General features: G+C 39.1%; 1 protein-coding gene across 1 annotated transcript; it reads right to left on the bottom strand.

The window, feature by feature from the left end:
- Positions 1 to 1472: 1472 nt before the first annotated feature.
- efna1b (ephrin-A1b) lies at positions 1473 to 20905 on the bottom strand. The gene is made up of 4 exons (XM_061982557.2): positions 20735 to 20905; positions 8053 to 8348; positions 4366 to 4551; positions 1473 to 4281 (listed from the first exon to the last, which is right to left on the bottom strand). Exons 1-4 carry the CDS (start codon positions 20830 to 20832, stop codon positions 4157 to 4159), a joined length of 705 nt encoding a protein of 234 aa, XP_061838541.1. The 5' UTR covers positions 20833 to 20905; the 3' UTR covers positions 1473 to 4156.
- Between the last annotated feature and the right edge of the window lie 2082 nt (positions 20906 to 22987).

Below are 22987 nucleotides of genomic sequence, written 5' to 3'. Positions count from 1 at the left end.
TATTGGCTTTATTTTAACAAAAAATCTTACAGTACATTAAACATATGTTTCTTAATGTAAGTTTGTTCTTAACATACAAGACGACTTTTCTTTTATTACTAAGTAAGCAAACAAAGTGTACCGCACAACCCTAATTACAGTATTAACACATTTTAGGGCGCAACAAAATACTGGACAGCAAAAACTAAACTGACCAGCCAACGTTAGATAACAACAACTATACACTTCTGCCATCCAAAGACACATTTTTTTTACTGATCATGTTAAACTCTTCTTAAGTTTTTATTGTTATTTTCTTTTTTATTTATTTCTATTGTTACTACTAATATTCTCTCATTGTTATGTTTTTATTCATTTCCTTTGTTATTTATTGCTATTATTACTACTATACAGTCTCTCATTTTGTTTTTTATTAATTTTCTTTTTTTAATTATGGCTATGATTACTACTAATATTCTCTTATTGTTATTAATGTATCATTGTATTATTTATATGGTATTTTTTACCAATACTTTGTGTGTTTCATACTTTTTTTTAAATGGTGTTATTTTAGTTATTGTTACTGTCAATAACTACAGTACACGCTGCGTGTGTGTGTATTCTTCTCTTCTTTCTTATTTTTTCTTTTGTTCTGTGTTGCCACTTTCTTGTGTATGAAAAGTGCTGTAAAGTAAATAAAGTTTGATTTGATGATTTTGATGTTGATAATGAAAGAAGATATAACAACTGGACAGCAGTTATAATAGTCGGCTCATTTTTAAATGTTGCAATAAAAATTAGATTTTATCATCAAAAACAATTATATCTGTTGATACACACAAAAGTACCGAAAATTGTTGCCGCTGAGTACCGGTATTGATTCCCAGGAACCAGGAATTGTTACCGTATCGGTTCAAATGTGTACGATACCCATCTCTAATCTTGGTGCTGCTGAATGACATCATGGCAGCTTTATCACAGACTACACCGACAGTACCTGGGTGTTACATTGCGTGACTGAGCTCATCCTCCAGTTGAACATGTGAGGCCATAGTGGAAAAGCAAACACATCATCTTCATGTTCTGGTTCGGAATGCATATGCTTGCCTGGTTTTACAGAGGATAGCTACTTTTGACAGTTTTCAGTCATTTCTGAGGTTTATGACGGCGTGTCTCCTTTCACCCCCGACATGTGGCTGGATTCTCATCTTCAGCTCCAAAAGAGAACGTATGGAAACAGCAAAAGAGGCAAAAAAGGGAAGGGAAGAAAAAAGCAGGGGTGCGAGAGTGACACCTTCCCACCCGGTCGCGAGTGTGCTCGCAGGCTAGCGCGCTCTTTCTTCATCCCCCCCCTGCACCGTCCTGCTCCTTGTGTTTGCTTTTCAGTCTGTGAAATAGAAGCCAGAGCAAACTGCGGCTCACGGGATGAAGGCGGTGGAAAGTTGAGGTTGGGGAAAGACCCGTGGGTGGACAAATACGCCAACAGACCCAAATATATTACAACACCTTTGTTTTATTCCACAACATTTTTTCACATCTTAAAACAATTTGTTTTCATATATTTACCTATGTACATATAAAACAAGTAGAAAAAAAACACAAATAACGGAAAACAAAGTGGCCAGTGTGTATTTCAGTCGCTTCGGTTAGGTGAGTTTTCAGTAAATGTGTACCAGGACAGTCCCAAAGACTGGACACCAGAATGAAACTAATCAGGGGTGGGTGGGCAATCTGCAGCATGTGGGCCCTGTATGGCACGCGGGAGTACTTCAACCGGGCCGAATTAAAAAAAACTTTTCTGAATGCTCACATTATATTATATTAATATATATATATATATTAGGTCAGGAAAAAAACACTGAGCCTATTTCATCCCTACAAGCCTGTTTCGCAGGTTTCCCTGCTCTTCAGGGGATTTTTCCTGACCTAACATATATTACGCTCTACGGTATTGAGCACTGTATATATATATATATATATATATATATATATATATATATGTATATGACCATACTGACCTGAATATAAGACATACAGTAGATTTTCACCTCAGAAGGACTATTCGTCTTTTTTTCACCGATATAAAAAAAAAAAAATCACAATTAATATCATTGTCTTTTCCAAAATCAGGTTTTGAAAAAGAGGGGCGGTCTTATATTTGGGGTCGAGATAATTTGTTATTTCACTGATATTAAAAACATAGTTAAAAAAAAAAAAGTATTTTATTGAAAACATGAGTTATCTTGTATCTGTTTAAACAATTTGTTGTTGCTTTTTTCAGAGTTTTTTGTCTTTTCCAAAAACAAGGTCTTGAAAATGACTAGTTATCTTCTATTTGTCTAAACATTTTGTTGTGGTTTTGTTCAATGATGTTTAACAAATTATAAAAAAACATTTTCCAAAACTGAGGCGTCGTCTGATATTTGAAATCTGGAGATATTTGTTGTTATTTCACTAATATAAAAAAACACGGTTAACATATTTCTCTTTTTTTTCCCCCCGAAAACAGGTCTTAAAAAAGAATGGTTATCTTACATTCGTCCAGGTTTTAGATTGATTTTTCAATAAGGGTTAAGGGGTAGAAAATGGATGGATGGATATTGAAAACATGATAAAAAATATTTTCCAAAACTATTATTGAAAAAGAGGGTTGTCTTATATTCTGAATCTGGAGATGTATGTAATTTCACTGATATAGAAATATGATTTAAAAAAATGTTTTCTTTACAAAAACGGTGCCTAAAAAAAGTAGTTGTCTTATATTTTGGATCTAAAGATTTTTGTCGGTGCTGTATTCCCTGATGTTAAAAACAGGTCTTAAAAAGACTAGTTATCTTTTGTTTGTCGCCGTCTAAAGATTTTGTTGTTCCTTTTATTCAATAATATTGAAAACATGATAAAAAAAATTGTTTCAAAAAAACTGTTTTTGAAAAAGAGGATATTGTAAACCTTTGTTTGTTGTTGTTTCACTGATAAACACACGGTTAATATATTTTTCGTCATTTCCAAAAACAGTTTGAAAAAAATATGCATTGTCTAATTATTGAGGTCTAGAGATGTTATCGTTTCTTTATTTTTTTCAAAAACAGTTCTTGAAAAATACTTCTGATCTTATATTCGTTGTGGGTCCAGAGTTTTGTTCAATGATATTGAAAACATGACCAAAAATATTTTCCAAAAACATTTATCGTCTTAACCCCGAGAGGGACAAGCGATAGAAAATGGATGGATGGATGGATTGTATTCTTATATTCGGGATCTGGAGAATTCTACTGTTATTTTACTGATATTGAAAATATGATTTTTTTTAAGTTGTCTTTCCAAAAACCGTGCTTAAAAAAAGGGGGTTTCTTATATTTTGGTTCTGGAGATTTTTCTTGGTGCTGTTTTTCACTGATGAAAAACAATGAAAAAAATGCTTGTTTTAAAATAAATATATAAATAAAAGATTCTGTAGAGTCAGTTGTCGTGTATTCGGGGTCTAAAGATTTTGTTCTTCATATTTCACTAACTTGGAAAAAAATTGGTTTGAAAAAAAATGCGGGGTCGTCTTATATCCAGGTGAATACTGCAGTAGAATTTGTTGCCTTGGTTTTTTCCGGACAGGAAGAAGGTTTCCCCCACCCGTGATCTAAATAAACAACAGAGTGTGATAACTTTCGGGGTTAATGACGGTCATAATAATTTTAAAACGTCAATAAATACATGCACAATTAAAGCACTTTTAAAAGGGTCAAAATGCTGTAGTTTGAGTGAGTGTCTGCAATATGTACCCGAATAAGAACATGATAGCTGTCATGGGGACCAGTGTGAAGTTGAGTGCTACATACACAATAACATGATAAAAAAAATCCTCCATAACAAACGCCACTATGTGACTATTTCTCCGATCAACACGACTCATTCTCCCTCTACACATAGAGGAACACAATGAGACAAAGGAATTGTACCAGGTGAGTGGTATGAGAACAAAATGGTGCTTCATTGTTATTATCAGGTATAAAAAAACCAACAACTTGAGGTCCTCTTCTTTGGAGCGCTCTACACCCCAACACTCACACCACAACAACACTCACACACACACGCACACACGTCTTTGTATAAAAACTCTGTCTTGTCCGTGACACCAGTGACCAGCACTGGTGTGTTTTTTTGCAATGTTTTTTTTCTTTCCTTTTCAGTGAAGCATCAGCGCTAGAGAAAGCGCAAGGAGCGTGATGAGCAACAGCGACGAGGAGATAGTCCGCGTTCCGCTGCTTCCTACGCTCCTCAGAACGTTGGGCTCCATGGCGGTGGGGTCGTCTAGGGGGAGAGAACGGGCGAGAGGTAAGTCGGCGGTAAAGGGGTTAAGGATGTTAACGAGACCCAGTTGTTTGCGTTCCTCACCTGCTGGGAGGCGATTGGAGGGGTTGTGCACTCCTCCCTCAGACACAAACTTGGCTTTCGACGCCTCCAGACTTTCCTCCGGGACTTTCTTGGCTTTGTCCAGACGAGGTTTTCCCAAGCCTTTCTGGGCGGCCACGTCCACCCTGAGACGCAGGCAGTCCTGGCCGTGGTGGTGCATTGGCTTGGCTGGAACACAGGTGGAACATTTGTTATCATCAAAAACATTTGAAGTCAATGCTAAGGTCATACAATTTGGAGGACATTCGATTCGATTCTTGGGGTTAACGATTCGAATCAGAATCGATTCTCGATTCAAAATGAACATTATTTAATAACATTGGGTGCCAGTTCTTTGGTTAACTACATTCCTCCATAAAATAGACACACAGCTCTGATAAATCTATATACTACTTAAAAAAATGGGTTTTATTTCATAAAAAGCTACCCAAACATGTAATAAAGTAAAATACAAATAAGGCAACAGGAGAAGTATACCACACTTCTCTTTGCTAAAGTTAATCTGTACGGCAGATACGGACATCGACATCAACGATATGATTTGCCTGAGTGGCTGAACAGGACGGATTAAAAAAACAAACAAACAAAAAACAAACAAAATTAAAGCTGCAAGCAGCGATGGACGGGACCGACTTTGACGGCACATAGAATCCAAACCAGAACAATAATTAAAACTCTTTCGTCAACTTTTAATCAGAAGGGTTCAATCTCTCTCCTGTGCTAGTTTGAAGCCGACACGACAAACGCGCTCAGAGGAGATAATGTTTGAAAAAAGGTGACCGTTTTTTTCAAAACTTTTGTTTTGAAGGGGGAATTGCAAACTTCCTGTTGATTTTTGCTGGGGGTTGTCAGTATATGAAATGTAGGTGTAACCTACATAGAGTTTTTTGTTTCATGTCTCTAAGACATTCCTACTGGAAGTTGCAGGCAGTTTTGTCTGAGTTTTCTTCCTAGGAGCAGTTGTGTCTGTGTTTTCTTCCTAGGGGGCGGTAGAGCGCAATTTTGAGTTTTGGGGTTGGGTTTTTTTATGAGAGCGCAATTTTTGCCAGTCCTGATGTGTGTGTCCAGTTTGGTGAGTTTTGAAGCATGTTAAGGGGGTCAAATTACAGCTCAAAGAGGCAGAAGTGACTGTTTTTACTAAACTTTTGTTTTGAAGGGGGAATTGCAAACTTCCTGTTGATTTCTGCTCAAAGATGTTAGTGTATGAAATGTAGGTCTAAGTGAGACCTACATAGAGGTTTTTGTTTCATGTCTCTATGACATTCCTACTGGGAGTTAGAGGCAGTTTTGTCTGTGTTTTCTTCCTAGGGGGCGCTAGAGCGCAATTTTGAATTTTGGGGCTAGGTTTTTTGATTAGATCGCAATTTTTGCCAGTCCTGATGTGTGTGTCAAATTTGGGGAGTTTTGAAGCATGTTAAGGGGGTCAAATTACAGCTCAAAGAGGCGGCGGAATAATAATAATAAAACCTTACAATTACAATAGGGTCCTCTGTCCCAAAGGGACATTGCGGTCCCTAAAAATACTTTTGATTGTTACAAATACGAATCCCGATTCATTCGAAAATCTATTTTTTTGACACTAGTAATGGAGAGTTAAGGGAAGAGGACCGCAAGAAATGTATTGTTGTTTTTATGTTTTGCAAAGGTTAACTTGTTTTTAAATCAGGTTAAAAAAATAGATGCCAAACATCTTAAATTTTTGTCATTAAAAGACGGTTTTACGATTTATTTTTGTAATTTTATTATTTATTTTTTTATACATTATTATTATTATTATTATTATTATTATTTTTATTATTATTATTATTTGTGCAGCTGAGATTGGCTCCAGCACCCCCCGCGACCCCAAAAGGGACAAGCGGTAGAAAATGGATGGATGAATGATTATTATTTATTATTAATTTATTTAACTTCTTTTTACACTTGTGTTATGAACAAACATTTTGAAAAAATTAAGACGCAATTGTTTTGTAAAATGTTAATGAAGTGCAATACCTTTCTTGTTTTCTGGGTTTGGTTAACTTCTTTTTACACTTGCGTGACAAAGAATGGAAAAAAAATTGATGCACAATCGTATTATGCCTTTGTCATTCAGGACAGAGTTGTCTTCAAATCAAAGCTAAATTGATCCAATTTGCATTATTCGCCAATAAAGTTTGTTTTACCCTTTAGCACAAAAAATGGTTAACTTATTTTTACACTTGTGTTATGAATAAAAATGTTGAAAAATGTTTCATGGCTAAATGCTAAATGCTAATGCTAGAGATGTTTTATTGTTTTGTAAAATGTCACGAGAGCTCAATACCTTTTTGTTTTTCAGGTTATGGTTAACTTCTTTTTACACTTGCGTGACGATTAAGAATGTTATAAAAAAATAGTTGCCAAATTTTAATATGCTTTTGTAATATATATTTTTTTAGGGACGTCCGATAATGGCTTTTTGCCGATATCCGATATTCCGATATTGTCCAACTCTTTAATTACCGATACCGATATCAACCGATACCGATATATACAGTCGTGGAATTAACACATTATGCCTAATTTGGACAACCAGGTATGGTGAAGATAAGGTACTTTTAAAAAAAATTAATAAAATAAAATAAAATAAGATACATAAATTAAAAACATTTTCTTGAATAAAAAAGAAAGTAAAACAATATAAAAAACAGTTACATAGAAACTAGTAATTAATGAAAATGAGTAAAATTAACTGTTAAAGGTTAGTACTATTAGTGGACCAGCAGCACGCACAATCATGTGTGCTTACGGACTGTATCCCTTGCAGACTGTATTGATATATATTGATATAAAATGTAGGAACCAGAATATTAATAACAGAAAGAAACAACCCTTTTGTGTGAATGAGTGTGAATGATTGTAAATGGGGGAGGGAGGTTTTTTTGGGTTGGTGCACTAATTGTAAGTGTATCTTGTGTTTTTTATGTTGATTTAAGAAAAAAAAACAAAAAAACAAACAAACAAAAAAACAAAAAACGATACCGATAATAAAAAAAACGATACCGATAATTTCCGATATTACATTTTAACGCATTTATCGGCAGGCCGATATTATCGGACATCTCTAGTTTTTTTCTTATTTTAATAGTACCGGTAACTTCTTTTGACACTGGTATTAGTGGCTAACCTTTTTCTACACTTGACAATAAAATATAAATAATGTTAAAAAATACATCAATTATTTGCAATTCAAGTTGACCGTTTTTCACCCTTTAATACCATTAGTGGTCCACTAGTTTTTACATTTAAAAAACAAACAAACATCTATTTGTAATTTTTATTTTTTTATTTTGAAAAAACAAAAAGAAAGACGTTTTATTGTTGTGTAAAATGTCACTCAACCCAATTCTGGTTTTAGGTTTTGGTTACCTTCTTTTTACACTTGCGTGACAATAAAGAATGTTAAAAAATTATATTTTTTCGTTTTAATAACTTGGGTGACCATAAGACTGATGCTCAACAGACTTAAGCCATTGTCATTAAAATCTTAACTGTTGTTAAGTCTTTACTTCCTTTTACACTTGTGCCAGTGGTTAACTTCCTCTTACACTTTTAAACGGTGGCGACAGTTTGATCCGGACACTGACTATTTCTTTTTTTGCATGATTTCCCGTGGCAGAACCAGTGGAATTGGACTGGAATACTTACAGATGTAATAGTAGCTCTCTCCCTGCCTGAACTCCTTGCCCAGGGTGAAGGGGGTGAAGCGCTGGAACTTCTCGGAGAACTTTTCGGGGGCGTGCGGGGCGAAGGGCCGCGAGCACTCCCACCGCAGCTGGTCGAAGGAGTGCGGCTTGCACACCTCGTAGTCCTCCTTGTCCACCATGTACAGCACGTAGCGCTCGGCGCTGTGCGGCGTCACCTCGCCGAGGGCGTAGTGGGGGCAGATGATGTCCAGGTAGTCGTTGATACTGACATCCACCGCGTACTTGTCCCACAGGAAGCTGCGGAAGGCGAGAAGGGTGAGTAATTAGATGTGTGGCGAAACACCTCACACTTCTACAACTCCCAGGTGCGTGCGGGAAGCGTGTGTGTGGAGCTTTGCGCTAATTAGTCAGATCAAAAGTGACTCATCAGGGCGAACTGATTGACGCCCACACAGTCTTGGCGCCATCCCACTTCCTGGTTTTCTTTTTTACCATCTCGTATGTTTCTCTATTGACTTTTCCATCAAAGACGGAGACAAAAGGGGGTGGGGCCAGGCAAGCTGACGCCCTCCTGTTCCCTTTTCATCCCCCCCCTTCATTTAGTTTTACGGCTCCTTTCAAGCCTCCTCGTCTCCGCTTTGCTCGCCGTCTCGCTAACTTTACGTGGTTTTACTGTGGCACGTTTGGAACATGTACCTGTGCTTGTGCTAAAAATAAATAAAAAAAGCGACCTCTTTGATGTTCGCATCTAGAGATGCGTTGAAATGTAATATCGGAAATTATCGGTATCGTTTTTTTAAATTATCGGTATCGTTGTTTTTAATTAAATCAACATAAAAACACAAGATACACTTACAATTAGAGCACCAACCCAAAAAACCTCCCTCCCCAATTTACACTCATTCACACAAAAGGGTTGTTTCTTTCTGTTATTAATATTTTGGTTCCTACATTATATATCAATATAGATCAATACAGTCTGCAAGGGATACAGTCCGTAAGCACACATGATTGTGCGTGCTGCTGGTCCACTAATAGTAATAACCTTTAACAGTTAATTTTACTCATTTTCATTAATTACTAGTTTCTATGTAACCGTTTTTATATTGTTTTACTTTCTTTTTTATTCAAGAAAATGTTTATAATTTATTTATCTTATTTTATAATTTTTTAAAAAAAGTACCAATTACCTTCACCATACCTGGTTGTCCAAATTAGGCATAATAATGTGTTAATTCCACGACTGCATATATCGGTTGATATCGGTATCGGTAATTAAAGAGTTGGACAATATCGGAATATCGGATATCGGCAAAAAGCCATTATCGGACATCCCTACTCGCATCTTTGGGGTCTGCTCGGGGTTTTGCAGAGTGAAAGCGACAACGGTTCCAGTGTGTGCCATCAAAGTGCAGGACGTGGTGCCTCTGACCCCCCCCCCCCACCCCCCACTCCCCTTCCACCTCCCCTCAATGCCTTCTCCTGTTGTTGTGGCTCCTGCAGGGACCCCCCTGGCCAAAGCACAGACACAGTGGCTCCAATCAGGGGCCTTTAACCCCTCCTTCCTGCCTCTGTATGTGTCTGTTCACACTAACCTACCAGTCAAAACATGCTTTGTTAGCGCAGCACCATTCGAAACATGTTTCAGGCGGATGCCTTTCTCCCTGATTGGGAACCTAATCGGCTAAACATTCTTTTTTTTTTTCTACACATGTCAGGAGTTTTCAAAGTGTGGCCCCTCCCTCAGAGAACATAATACGCCAGGGGTCGGCAAACGTGTACTATCAAAAATGTGTCACAGGCTGATGCCAATCTTCGTTGACAGAAATGTTGAAATGTAATATTTATTCTACACAATTTTACAACATTGGAAAGCATTAATAAAACGGAAATTACTGTCTTAGAATGGCCAAAAGGTATAGATGTGTGTGCCCAAGTTAGAGGAAATGGCAATTGAGCTCAAATATACCTACAAATGAGGCATAATGATGCAATATGTACATACAGCTAGCCTACATAGCACGTTAGCATTGATTAGCTTGCAGTCATCCACTGACCAAATATGCCTGATTATCACTCCTACAAGTCAATAACATAAGTTCACCTTTGTGCATTCACGCACAGTACAAAAAGTTTGGTGGACAAAAAGAGACAAAGAAGGAGTGGCACAAAACACGTCCTTCTGCGGCAGCGTCGGAGAAAGATAACCGATGAAAAAAATACATGTACATACAAATACATAAACTAAATAAAGAATGAACATTTCTCTTAACTAAACTATTAATAGAATTAAAGTGCAAATTAAAAAACAGCTTCTCCGCCTTAGTCATAATTTTGGCGCTTAAGAAGCTTCTCTATGACTTCAGCTCCGGAATTCTTCTATTTATTGGATGTTGTCATTAATGCCACAAGTGGTGGAAACGTGTATCACAACTGAGCTGAGGAACTAATATTTTTTGGCGGCCCTCTTGGGGTTCCACGTGTTTGTGGTAAAAAAAATAAAAAATAAAAAAATAAAAAATGGATCCCCTTGCTCACTCCATTGAGACACCTTGATATTAAGGAAACGTCTCATTTTTAGCCATCCTTTCACCACTTCTTCAGCGCCTCTAATAGCCAGGCTTATTAAAAGCTATTAGGGACCAGGGGGGGCCAATGTGTTTACTAGAAAAAAAGGGGGGGAAGAAATGAATAGGGGATAATTATACCCTTCCCCTCCCCATAGACAGAACGCCTGAAGGCTGCAGGGCCCCTCCAACCTCTGTACCTTACCCCCTGTGGAGCCTTCACTTTAGCCTGATCGGAGCGGATGTGTGTGTAACTTATGAGCTCATTCGCTGTAATTGTGGCATTTTCTTTCCACGACTTGTTTCCATTAGTGTTGTTGTTGTTGTGTCCACCAGATCTTTACGTCAACAAAGCTCCGGCATCTCTCGCTGGCACACATCGACACTTCTCACCAGAGTGAGAGTGGCGTTAACATGATACTGAAGCGGCATCGAATGTAAGGCCAGGAGTGTGTGTGTGTGTGTGTGTGTGTGTGTGTGTGTGTGTGTGTGGCCACGTTGTTGCAAAACCTCATTTGCTCACACTTTCTGACACTCTCATGGGAAAGCGCACACACACACACACACGCGCACACACACACACACACACACACACACACACACACACACACACACACACACACACACACACACACACACACACACACACACACACACACACACACACACACACAAGAGCATCATTAACCTCATTTATAATGAGCAGTACGCCATTGTACGTTCCAAACATGTTTGCATTTCCAATTGCTGGAGGTAAAGATTCGCAAAACTGGCAAAAGTATATATTGTGACACAATGGCAGCAGGACGACGCGTAACTTCGCAATACAAAGAAGATAAACGCTGCACTGAAAAGCGTCACATGACAATACTTTTTGGAAATCAGCAGCAATTTCTGTGAGATTTGTGTCGCAGCCATATTTTGCTTTTTGTCCTGAACTATGAAGTCACCGGGAGATGGGTACCGTTCACATTGTACCGATTTCCGGTACCTGGGGAAACGATACTGGTACTTAACGGCGCCGATTTCCGGTACTTTTGTGTGTGTTAATAAACATGAATTGTTTTTGATGATAATGTAAAATGATTGTATTGCATCATTTAAAAATGTGCAGATTAGACAGTCGTTATATCTTCTTATTTTCAATGTATTTAATTAGTTGCAATTAAAGTTGGCCTGTACAGTTAGTTTGTATAGTTGATGGTTTGTTGGCTAGTCAGTTCAGTCTATGCTAAAGCTAGCAGTCTTGTGTTGCTCCCTAAAAAGTGAAAATACTGTAAGTATTGTGCTTATTACACAGCAGCTGTTTGATTTTAACGTACATCTTAGTTGTAATTTTCATTGATACATTTGGAGGTGCTGAAATCGCCATGTAAAATCGCTAATGCTAACCAGTAGCATGCCAATAGTATATCAGCATCAAGCTAGTGCATTTTTGGAAAAGTGGAACCTTTTTTGAGTCAATTTCTTAGTTTGCATTGACAATTGGAACATTACCGAGCGGTAGTTTGGCTGAGTCCACTTTCAGTGCTACTGGAGTGAGCGTCAAGTGCCAAGTGTAACGTAACATACCGTAACATGGATTTTACGTGCGGGATTCGGTACCAATCCCAAGAAGTCACAATTCACTGTTGACCAATCAACGGACAACTGTGTGATTAGTCCCACTTAAGCACATTAATAAGGCTGTGCATTTTTGGGCACCACATGATTCGATTCAATTCAATTCTTGGTGGTAACGATTCGGTTCAGAATTCGATTTTCAATTCTAAACGATTCTCGATTCAATAGCAATACTTTTTTTTTAATAACAATGGGTGCCAGTTCTATGATTAACTAAATTCCTCCATAAAATAGATAAACAGCTCTGATACATTTCTGTATTACTTTCGAGAAAACTGGTTTAGTTTGATAAAATGTTACCCAAACATTTACTAAAGTGGCTGGACAGGACAGATTTTAGGGGGGAAAAATTGGGATTTTCTTTTAATCCATTAAGAATCGTTTCAAATAAGAAGTACGATTCATGCGAAAATCGATTTTTTTTGACACCCCTACAAATTATATCAACAGTGTTTTGTTTTTTGTTTTGTTCCTGTTCCACTCTTAAGTTCCAATGTAACACAAAAGTACAAACGTAGTCTTCTGTTGACCAATCAATGGACAGCAAGGTGTCCATCTCTAGCCTGCCTAGCAACTAACGTCGAGATGAGTATGTTGGGAATGTTGAACAACGATAATGTTAATAACCACATACTGCTGTTCCGGTAGAACTGGAAATTGATTGGAAGACTGAGAGAGCTAATTTTGACATCGGATGGGATGAACTGCATCGTCTGGTTCAAAGAAGGGCGACTCATGCTGTAGGCTGGTGAGCACATCTGTTTATTAAGGCCTACTGTGTGTTTGTGGCAAATTCCTACTAATGAGCCCGACCATCCGGCATTGTTCCAGTTTCTTTGTGGGAAAAAAAACCCTGCAAATTTGTAGGATGTGACCCTGCTGGGAAAGCTTTTTTTTTTTTACTACGATCCCCTCCCCAAAACCATAGCTCATCCTTTCCCTCCCCTTCACCCTTCACCCTGACCGTCCTGCAGTGCCTCCATTTGTCCCTGGAGCTCTGGCTGGCTCGGGTCAAACAACTGACGCGCTCTTTTCACTGGGGAACGTCTTGGGGTCAAGATGTGAAAGTTCACCGTTGCTGTGCTACGCTCACACACGCACCGCTACCACTAAAGTTTCAGCAGCACACATACTGGTATCTGTTTCACAGTCGGCAACAGTGAAACACTAAACAGATGAACCTACAATGACACCTCCTACCATTTGCTACTCAGGTGATCATGTGTACGCGCCGGAACGTTACGCCAAGGAGGTCTGCGGTTCGGAAAGTTTAGCGCGGCAGCCGCGTCAGATTTCCAGACTTGCGTCCCTTTTACTTGGCGGTGCACATTTAATAGCCTATTAATGCACTGTGGTGTGTCGGATTCACGCCTCCTTTAACACGGGCCAAGGAGCTGTCAGGGGTTCTAATGGCTCCAACTGTATTAAAGCTGATTGCACCCAACTAGGGTTGTACGGTATACTGGTATTTGTATAATGCCGCGATACTAATGAATCATGTTCGGTACTAAATCGCCTCTGAAAAGTACCGGTCCGCCACCCCCCAGCACCCCCGCCATTGTCATGTCGTGTCATTGCTGGTTTACAAGCAGACGAGCATGTTCGGCAGTGCACAATCACGGAGTACTTACAAGCAGACACAGTGTGTGGACAGAAAAGGGAGAACGGACGCATTTTGGATGAAAAACTAAAGATAAAGGTGAAGTTATAACACCGAAACGCCAACCGGAAGAAGTACTTTAAGACATAGCTAGCTAGCTAGCGGCTAAAGTCCAGCTTCAGTCGGCAGTGTTCTAGCTATTTCTAAATCACTAATCCTCACCTCCATGGCAACAAATAAAGTACGTTTCTTACAAGTATCTTCCCTGCAGGATGAGGAATAGCTAAACATGCTTCACTACACACCGTAGGTCACTTGCGTCTAAATGTAAACAAACGCCATGGGTAGATCTACACCTGACATCCACTGTAATGATATCAAGTGCAGTAGCGTATCGTCTGTCTGTCTGTGCAGCACAAGCACTGATCGGTTGCGTGCTAAATTAAACGCTAGATAGTGCTCGCAAAACGGTGATGAGTGTTGATGAACCACATTGCGTGTGCTAAAAAAATATAATGTCACCATATCATCCTACTATTGTGGGCATTTTGATGATTGGCATTTTCTTTGCATATTAATGAAGACAGAGACGCGAAATGGACTGCACGCCTTATTCTGCTCGCTTAACAGACGCAATCCACTTTGCACACGCTTAATGAATCACCTTTTTTGTTTTGACTAAATCTTGTTAAATCTTTCAGAGCGATCTGGCCTCAAACTGTTCAATCAAAGAACGCGGGTAGAATCTAACAATACGATTCGATTTTTAAACCCAAATTTTGCCACTGTTTTTACCGCCTATGGGAAAATTCAATGGGCAAAATTGTTTCAAGTTTCACACAATTGACAATCAAAATACTTAAATAAACCCCCACAGCACCTCAGGGGTTAAATGATGATTATAAATTCTCTCTTTAGTCCCATCAAGGAAATACTTTTTCCACCTTGTTTCCTGAACCCAGCCTGATTCTGGTCACGATTGCAACATCAGAGGACAATTATGTTGACGCGTGACAAAGCTGACAGTGAATCTCTTTGGCATTTGCAGAATGAGAGGTTCTGAGATTGTCTCCACATGCATTCAACTCCGAAACCGTCTCTCCTCCCTTCCATCGATCACTCTGCCTCCTTTATTCCTCACAAAGTGAACCTCGGCCCCCTCCCCCTCAGCCCTGCTTGGTCCTGTTTCTTAATGCGGACTTAATATACCAGAACTCTTCATCCAGGCTAATTTCTCAACACACAGTTCACCCTTCTTTCACCCCTAACTCAGACCTCTACCCCCTAAATCCTTTTACCCACACCCTTTTTTCCCCCACATCCTTTCATTCTCTCTTACAGATGGATACAAAAAGGCTAAATGGTATCACGGCGGTTGAATACTTTGCATGAATGACTTAAACAGGGGTGTGAAACGTACGGCCCGAAGGCCGGATCAGGCCCACGATTAGGTTTTATCCGGCCCGCAGGATGAGTTTGCCAAGTATAAAAATTCACCTGAAATTTTTGAAAGAAAGAAACAGCTGTTCTAAATGTGTCCACTGGATGTCACAATAGCAATTATTTGTATCTTTGTAGATTATGCTACATATGTACAAAATACACCACATGATGTTAGTACAGTATCAGTCGAGGAAAATGATCAAACTACATAAATAACATACTGTAATTTGATTTTATATCATTTTTTGGTAACACTTTAGTATGGGGAACACATACAGTATTCACCATTAACTAGTTGCTTATCAACATGCAAATTAGTAACATATTGGCTCCTAATTAGTCATTATTAAGTACTTATTAATGCCTTATTCTGCATGGCCTTATTTTACAACAAGTAAGCCATTAACTAAGAGTCTTCGCTCAATAACCTCAGAATTATTACTTATTAGTAACCCTAACCCTTATAAGTTCCCCTAGTGTCCAAATAACTATAAATTAAGTCTTTGTTACTTTAATAAGCAACTAATTATTGGTGAATATGTTCCCCATACTAAAGTGTTACCAATTTTTTTTATCTCGATAGATTGAAAATTAACACTAATGACAAATTATCACATTATTTATTCAGAAAATATAAATAACTACAAATAAAGATAAAATACTATTAACCGCAATATGTACGTGTAAATAACCCCAACAACATTATGATTTGTACAATTTCAGATTGTGCTTGTTCTATTTTTTAAACAAAGAAAACCATCTGAAGTTGTCATTATTTTTAAGTTATGGTGCCGTGGTTTTACCAGTCCGGCCCACTTGGGAGTAGAAGGCCGGCCCACTTGGAAGTAGATTTTTCTCCATGTGGCCCCGATCTAAAATGAGTTTGACACCCCTGGACTAAAAGCTACACAGACCATGCATTGCTCAAAGTGGCCTTCAGGGGGCGATGATGGGCTGCAGGCTGCTATCAATGCAAAAGTATGTCTGCAATGCAATGAATGAGCAGTATCCACACACACACATACGCATGCTTGCCCACTCATACTACAATGTAAGGGGGGGGGGGGGGGGGGGTGTCCACCTCCAGTGGAAAACTACCAGGGCCAAAACAGAGGAGGGTCTGTGAGAAAAAGGTGGAGGGGAGAGAAAGTGGGTAGGGGGGAGGAGGAAGTCTGGGACACAGATAAGGAAGAGCGAGAGGAAGAGCAGAAGGGAGGAGAGGACAATCGGGGACCGTCCACAGACAAGTGTGTTAGAGGTGAAATGGCTTTAGTGGGGAGTGAGAACACACTAAGCAGAGATGCATTGATTTTTTTTAAATGTATACTCTCAGAAGCAAGGGTGACTTATGAATCGATTTCTAACCTCCGTGGCACACTCTACAGTAATGCACCCCATAGGGCTAATCATTGGACTCTGAGGTAACTGATTGTGCCTCTTACCCAAGGCCAAAAAGGGTCATCTATAATGGATGTAAAAAAAGAAAAGAGCCTTGTAGGATTTGGTTTGAAAGGAAACAATAAGGTTGTATCTGTGTAAACCTGAATTGTATTCTGTCAAGATTTTCTATCAGAGTGGCTACATTTTGCTAGAACCCAGACCTAAATCTTACTAAACGCCTGAGGGGTGACATTGCATATTTAGAACTAGAGATGTCCGGTCATACTCTGTCCGTCTAGTATCTGAGGTTGTAGTTTGGGTTCACTTGGTCAAAGTCCCTAAGACGAGTTTGTCAAAATGTGAGCCCTGGTTTCGGCCCAAAGCAACTTACTGTTTGTTTGCAAACATGGATGTCATTAAAGACCTCTCCATCGACAATCAGTGAAACAGGTGGCGCTACTCTGTGAGTATTGGCCGTTCATATTTGGGGTCCTTGAAAGCTAAGGCACACAAGCATGCAAGGAAACACACAGACTAGATTAATAAATAACAGTTCCACTACTATTACTCGTTATTCTGGCCCTAACCATGCCCACTGCCCCATACAGGAGATTATGCAAGGAATGATCCCAGCAATGATTGAAATCTCTGTACTCATATATCTAGAGAACATAACGTAACAAAACAGGCCAAATACTACATCATTGAATAACATTGGCGGATAAAAATAATACAAAGTGAAGCGAGCCAGATGGTAGTTTTGTGTTTATGGGTCAGATGGTCAGATTACAATCCGCCTGTAGTCTATGTTAGTGTGTTCTTATTCTGGTGGGATTACAAAGACAGCCAGCAGACGGGACACTGGTTATCAGGACTAAGGGCAAGGGGTGTAGAAAAAAGTCAAGGCATAAGATGTATGAGTTGGAGGTTGTTTTTTTTTTGACCGTCCAACTTAATGCTGACTTGTGCATGCCGAAACAGGCCCTGACTACGTCTGCAGACAGAGTGTGACGCTACCACCAAAGTCCTGGATTGCACAAATTAAAAGGTGTACATTAGGGGGTCGGGACGTTACACAGACAAAACACTCATAAACATGCAGCTGACGGCGTGCAGCACGCTAACACAACGACGGAATGTCGGTCTGTTGCTAATATTAACATTTAAAGTCTGCCCTCCCTCTCACCTACCCACCGCCGCCGCTTGTGTGTGTGTGTGAGTCACACATTTATCATGTCTACGTGAGGGGGGCTGAAGTGACGGCCGCTCCTTGCTTCACTACGACGTGCACAATCACATTAACGCATGCTGTGTTACACTTGCAGCTTGCCCCGCACAACAAATGTTCTATTAAGTCAAAGACATATTTCACTCTGATTTTAGAGCGCACACACACACATTCTTGTATTTGTTACCTTCTTGAGACCTCCGAAAAATGCCTACCTCTTAAGGACCACCCTTTGTACATATATAAAGATTTGTATTCACAACATTAATAATACATACATACTATGCAAATATAAAAAAGCTTGGAGTGAAAAATGAGTTGGAAAAAAACAAGTCAATATTTTACTAAAAAAATGTCACTATTTTACAAGAACAACACAAAAATTGGCAATATTGTGATATAAGTCAGAATTTTATATGACAAATGTCCCCATTTTGCATTAAAAAGTTCAAATTTTACATTAAAAAGTCATAGCTTTACGAGAAATTATTGCAATATTACAGAAACTGAAAGAATATGAGAAATTGTTCCCAATTGTATAAGAAGTTGACACATTGTGAGAAAAAGACTGCTTTTAGTTAATTTTTTTCTTCTTTAAATATTTTGTTTGTAATTGGTTTTTAATCTTCATTATTTAATTCAAGTTATGACAGTATGTCTCTGTGTACATAATTATCTATTTATTTGTAATTAATTTTGGCCACATTTCAACGTGTTATTACATATGTTGGCCAGAGGTTTACTTTTGTATGCACATTAAATCAACCAAAAAAAAATCCTGACTTTGGAGCAAAGTTCACGGACTCTAGGATTTGGCTCTCTATTAGATGCGATGGTTTTTCCCGTATTGGGACCATGATTTCGGTCCTAACTTGTTCGCCGGTCCTCATATGGAAGGTACTTGAACTAGTACCAACCTCGTCATGTCCGTTGTGTCCTGAGCAAGACACTTCACCCTTGCTCCTGATGGGTGCTGGTTAGCGCCTTGCATGGCAGCTCCCTCCATCAGTGTGTGAATGTGTGTGTGAATGGGTAAATGTGGAAGTAGTGTCAAAGCGCTTTGAGTACCTTGAAGGTAGAAAAGCGCTATACAAGTACAACCCATTGTTGATGTCTCAAGAAGGATAGAAATACAAGAACACACACACACACGCACACACACACACGCACACACACACACGCACACACACGCACACACCTCACTCACTCAAGCAGAGGCATGCAATGTGAAAACAAGACGAGACTAGACTTTGAAAAACATGCCTTACCACCTGTCACGAAGCACACACGCACACTCTAAATCATTACTGGACACTCCTCTCAATGCACAGAACATAGACTTGCTGTGGTGCTTCACACACACACCCACCCACCCACCCACACACACACACACACACACACACACACACACACACACACACACACACACACACACACACACACACACACACACACACACACACTGTCTCCAACATGAATGGGCAGACTGCTGCCATCTGCTCACTGTCCTCATCCTCAGGACAAATCGCTTACAATCAGACTGGGAATCAATTAGCATCCATTATCCGCAGTCATGGTGCAGTCAAAGGGCTGCCGATGGATTTACTGAATCCCTCCAACAGGTGACCGACTGATCACTGGCGGCCCAGAATGCACTAGATTCTGATGAAAAGGATTAGGACTGTAAAAAGCCCTATTTTTAGACACAGCATAAACGGGATTATGATTTTTTTTTTTTAAATGTATTTACACAACTTCAACAAAAATAGCCCCCAAACGCAGATTGCATTATAATTACTCATCTTTCCCCCCTCCCACACTGTCTCACCTGTGCAGGTGTGGTGACTCAGGTCTGTTGAGTCACTTATGACAAAAACAACACTCATAACAGCAGAACTGTCCACCAGCCTTCCACTCACATTGTTGTCCCTCCATGTTATGTTAAAGGTCAATTAGAGCAGTGGTTCTCAAATGGAGGTACGCGTACCCATGGGGGTACTTGAAGGTATGCTAAGGGGTACGTGAGATTTTTTTTAAATGTCTGTCAAAAAGAACTGTGAAAAGAAATGCAACAATGCAATATTCAGTGTTGACAGCTAGATTTTTTGTGGACATGTTCCATTAATATTGATGTTAAAGATTTCTTTTTTTGTGAAGAAATGTTTAGAATTAAGTTCATGAATCCAGATGGATCTCTATTACAATCCCCAAAAAGGGTTACTTTAAGTTGATGATTACTTCTATGTGTAGACATCTTTATTTATAATTGAATCACTTGTTTAGTTTTCAACAAGTTTTTAGTTATATGTATATCTTTTTTTCCAAATAGTTCAAGAAAGACCACATCAAATGAGCAATATCTTGCACGGTTATACAATTTAATAAATCAAAAACTTCTTTATCTCTTTTTTTTCAACCAAAAATGCTTTGCTCTGATTAGGGGGTACTTGAATTAAAAAAAGGGGGTACATCACTGAAAAAAGGTTCAGAACCACTGAATTAGAGAGCCACTAATGTAATCAAGAGCGCCCTAATGGCTTTGGCCTTCGGTTTTGTTGTTGTTGTTGTCTTGATTAATCACACAAGGGGCGGGGAGAAGACAGGGTGTTTTACAGTACAGTGCAAATAATCTCTCTTTCTAGTGGACTGCTTGCAGTGAAAGCTCAATAAATCCGTCAAGTTGCATCGATCCCACTGAGTGTTCAGATAGAATTACCCGTGCAGCAACACTTTACAAATGACAAGGGGCAAAGACTATTTATGACATGTCTGAGGCGGTTAAATATAGGTCCCATGCACAAACTCTTACCAATCTATAAGGGTCAAATATGTAAACACTTACTTTGGATTGGAGCTGTTCCAAAAGACGCTGTGTCTCTCCGCGGAGACAACGCAGGCGGCAAAGCTCAGCACTAAATACAGCACACACGTCACGTCCATGTTTGATGTCGAATTGGTGCTTTAAATCACGCAAAAAAAAAGTCCCGAAGTAGTTGTAGTTGTGGACAGTAAGCCGAGTTTGTTTTCAATGACTTGAGCTCGCGAGCGCAACGCTGTTTTGTCTACTTGCGACTCCGCCCCCTTTGGGACGCCGACCAATGAGGAGGAGGCTACTACAAGTGTCCCGCCTACCAGCGGAGCACGAGGCTCCGCGCCTCCAGCTGCTCAAGCGGGAGAAAAAAGAAAAAGAAGAAAAAAAAGAAAAGAAAAAGCCCACACAAAAACAACCGTGAAGAGTAGTAGAATTAAAGCGAGGTTAGGAACAGTCAACAAGAACGTAATATTTAAAAATAGTTAGGGGATGGCTAAACATTTCAGTCCTTAAAGTACGAATGAGAAGAAAACGTGAATGACAGTAAATATATTATGTGTAAAATACAATCCATATTCTGGACGCTAAGGTATAGCCAACAAAAATAAATAAAAACGTTGTAAACCAGTAAATAACTTCAAGTATGAATGAAAAAACATGTATAGGCAAAAATTAGGGATGTCCGATAATGGCTTTTTGCCAATATCCGATATTCCAATATTGTCCAACTCTTTAATGACCAATACCGATACCAAAGGATACCGATATAAACCGATATATACAGTCGTGGAATGAACACATTATTATGCCTAATTTGGACAACCAGGTATGGTGAAGATAAGGTACTTTTTTAAAAAAATCCTAAAATAAAATAAGATAAATAAATTAAAAACATGGGCAGCACGGTGGTAAATGGGGGAGGGAGGTTTTTGGGGTTGGTGCACTAATTGTAAGTGTATCTTGTGTTTGTTTTATGTTGATTTAATAAAAATATATAAAAATAAAAAAACGATACCGATAATAAAAAAAAACAAACGATACCGATAATTTCCAATATTACATTTTAATGTATTTACATCTCTAGCAAAAATGACAAACGTTTTCCTTATAAAGTAAAGTTAAAGTACCAATGATTGTAATTGTCATACACACACTAGGTGTGGCAAAATTATTCTCTGCATTTGACCCATCACCCTTGTTCACCCTCTGGGAGGTGAGGGGAGCAGTGGGAAGCAGCGGTGGCCGCGCCCGGGAATCATTTTTGGTGATTTAACCCCCAATTCCAACCCTTGATGCTGAGTGCCAAGCAGGGAGGTAATGGGTCCCATTTTTAGAGTCTTTGGTATGACTCGGCCGGGGTGGTAACTCACGACTAGAGATGTGCGATAATATCGGCCTATCGGCCGATAAATGTGTTAAAATGTAATATCGGAAATTATTGGTATAGTTTTTTTTATTATCGGTATCGTTTTTATTACTTTATTTGTTTTTTTTGTTTTTTTTTATTAAATCAACATAAAAAACACAAGATACACTTACAATTAGTGCACCAACCCAAAAAACCTCCCTCCCCCATTTACACTCATTCACACTCATTCACACAAAAGGGTTGTTTCTTTCTGTTATTAATATTCTGGTTCCTACATTATATATCAATATATATCAAAATAGTCTGCAAGGGATACAGTCCGTAAGCACACATGATTGTGCGTGCTGCTGGTCCACTAATAGTACTAACCTTTAATTAATTATTAATTACTAGTTTCTATGTAACTGTTTTTATATTGTTTTACTTTATTTTTTATTCATTTTATTTATGCCCCCCTCTCCCTTGTGGAGGAGGCACAGGTCCGGTGGCCATGGATGAAGTGCTGGCTGTCCAGAGTTGGGACCCGGGGTGGACCGCTCGCCTGTGCATCGGTTGGGGACATCTCTGCGCTGCTGACCCGTCTCCGCTCGGGATGGTCTCCTGTTGGCCCCGTTATGGACTGGACTCTCACTATTATGTTGGATCCACTATGGCCTGGACTTTCACAATATTATGCTAGACCAGTGGTTCTTAACCTTGTTGGAGGTACCGAACCCCACCAGTTTCTTATGCACATTCACCAAACCCTTCTTTAGTGAAAAATTATTATTATTATTTTTTTCAAAATTCAAGACAAAGTTATATGTTTTTGGTAACACTTTAGTATGGGGAACATATTCTAAGTAACAAAGACTTAACTTACAGTTATTTGGTTAGGGTTAGAGGGTTAGGGCCAGGATTGAGGGTTAGGGTTA

This window comes from Nerophis lumbriciformis, linkage group LG21 (genome assembly GCF_033978685.3).
Source record: "Nerophis lumbriciformis linkage group LG21, RoL_Nlum_v2.1, whole genome shotgun sequence".
NCBI classification, from domain to species: Eukaryota; Metazoa; Chordata; class Actinopteri; order Syngnathiformes; family Syngnathidae; genus Nerophis; species Nerophis lumbriciformis.
This window is presented reverse-complemented; position numbering and strand designations above follow the sequence as displayed.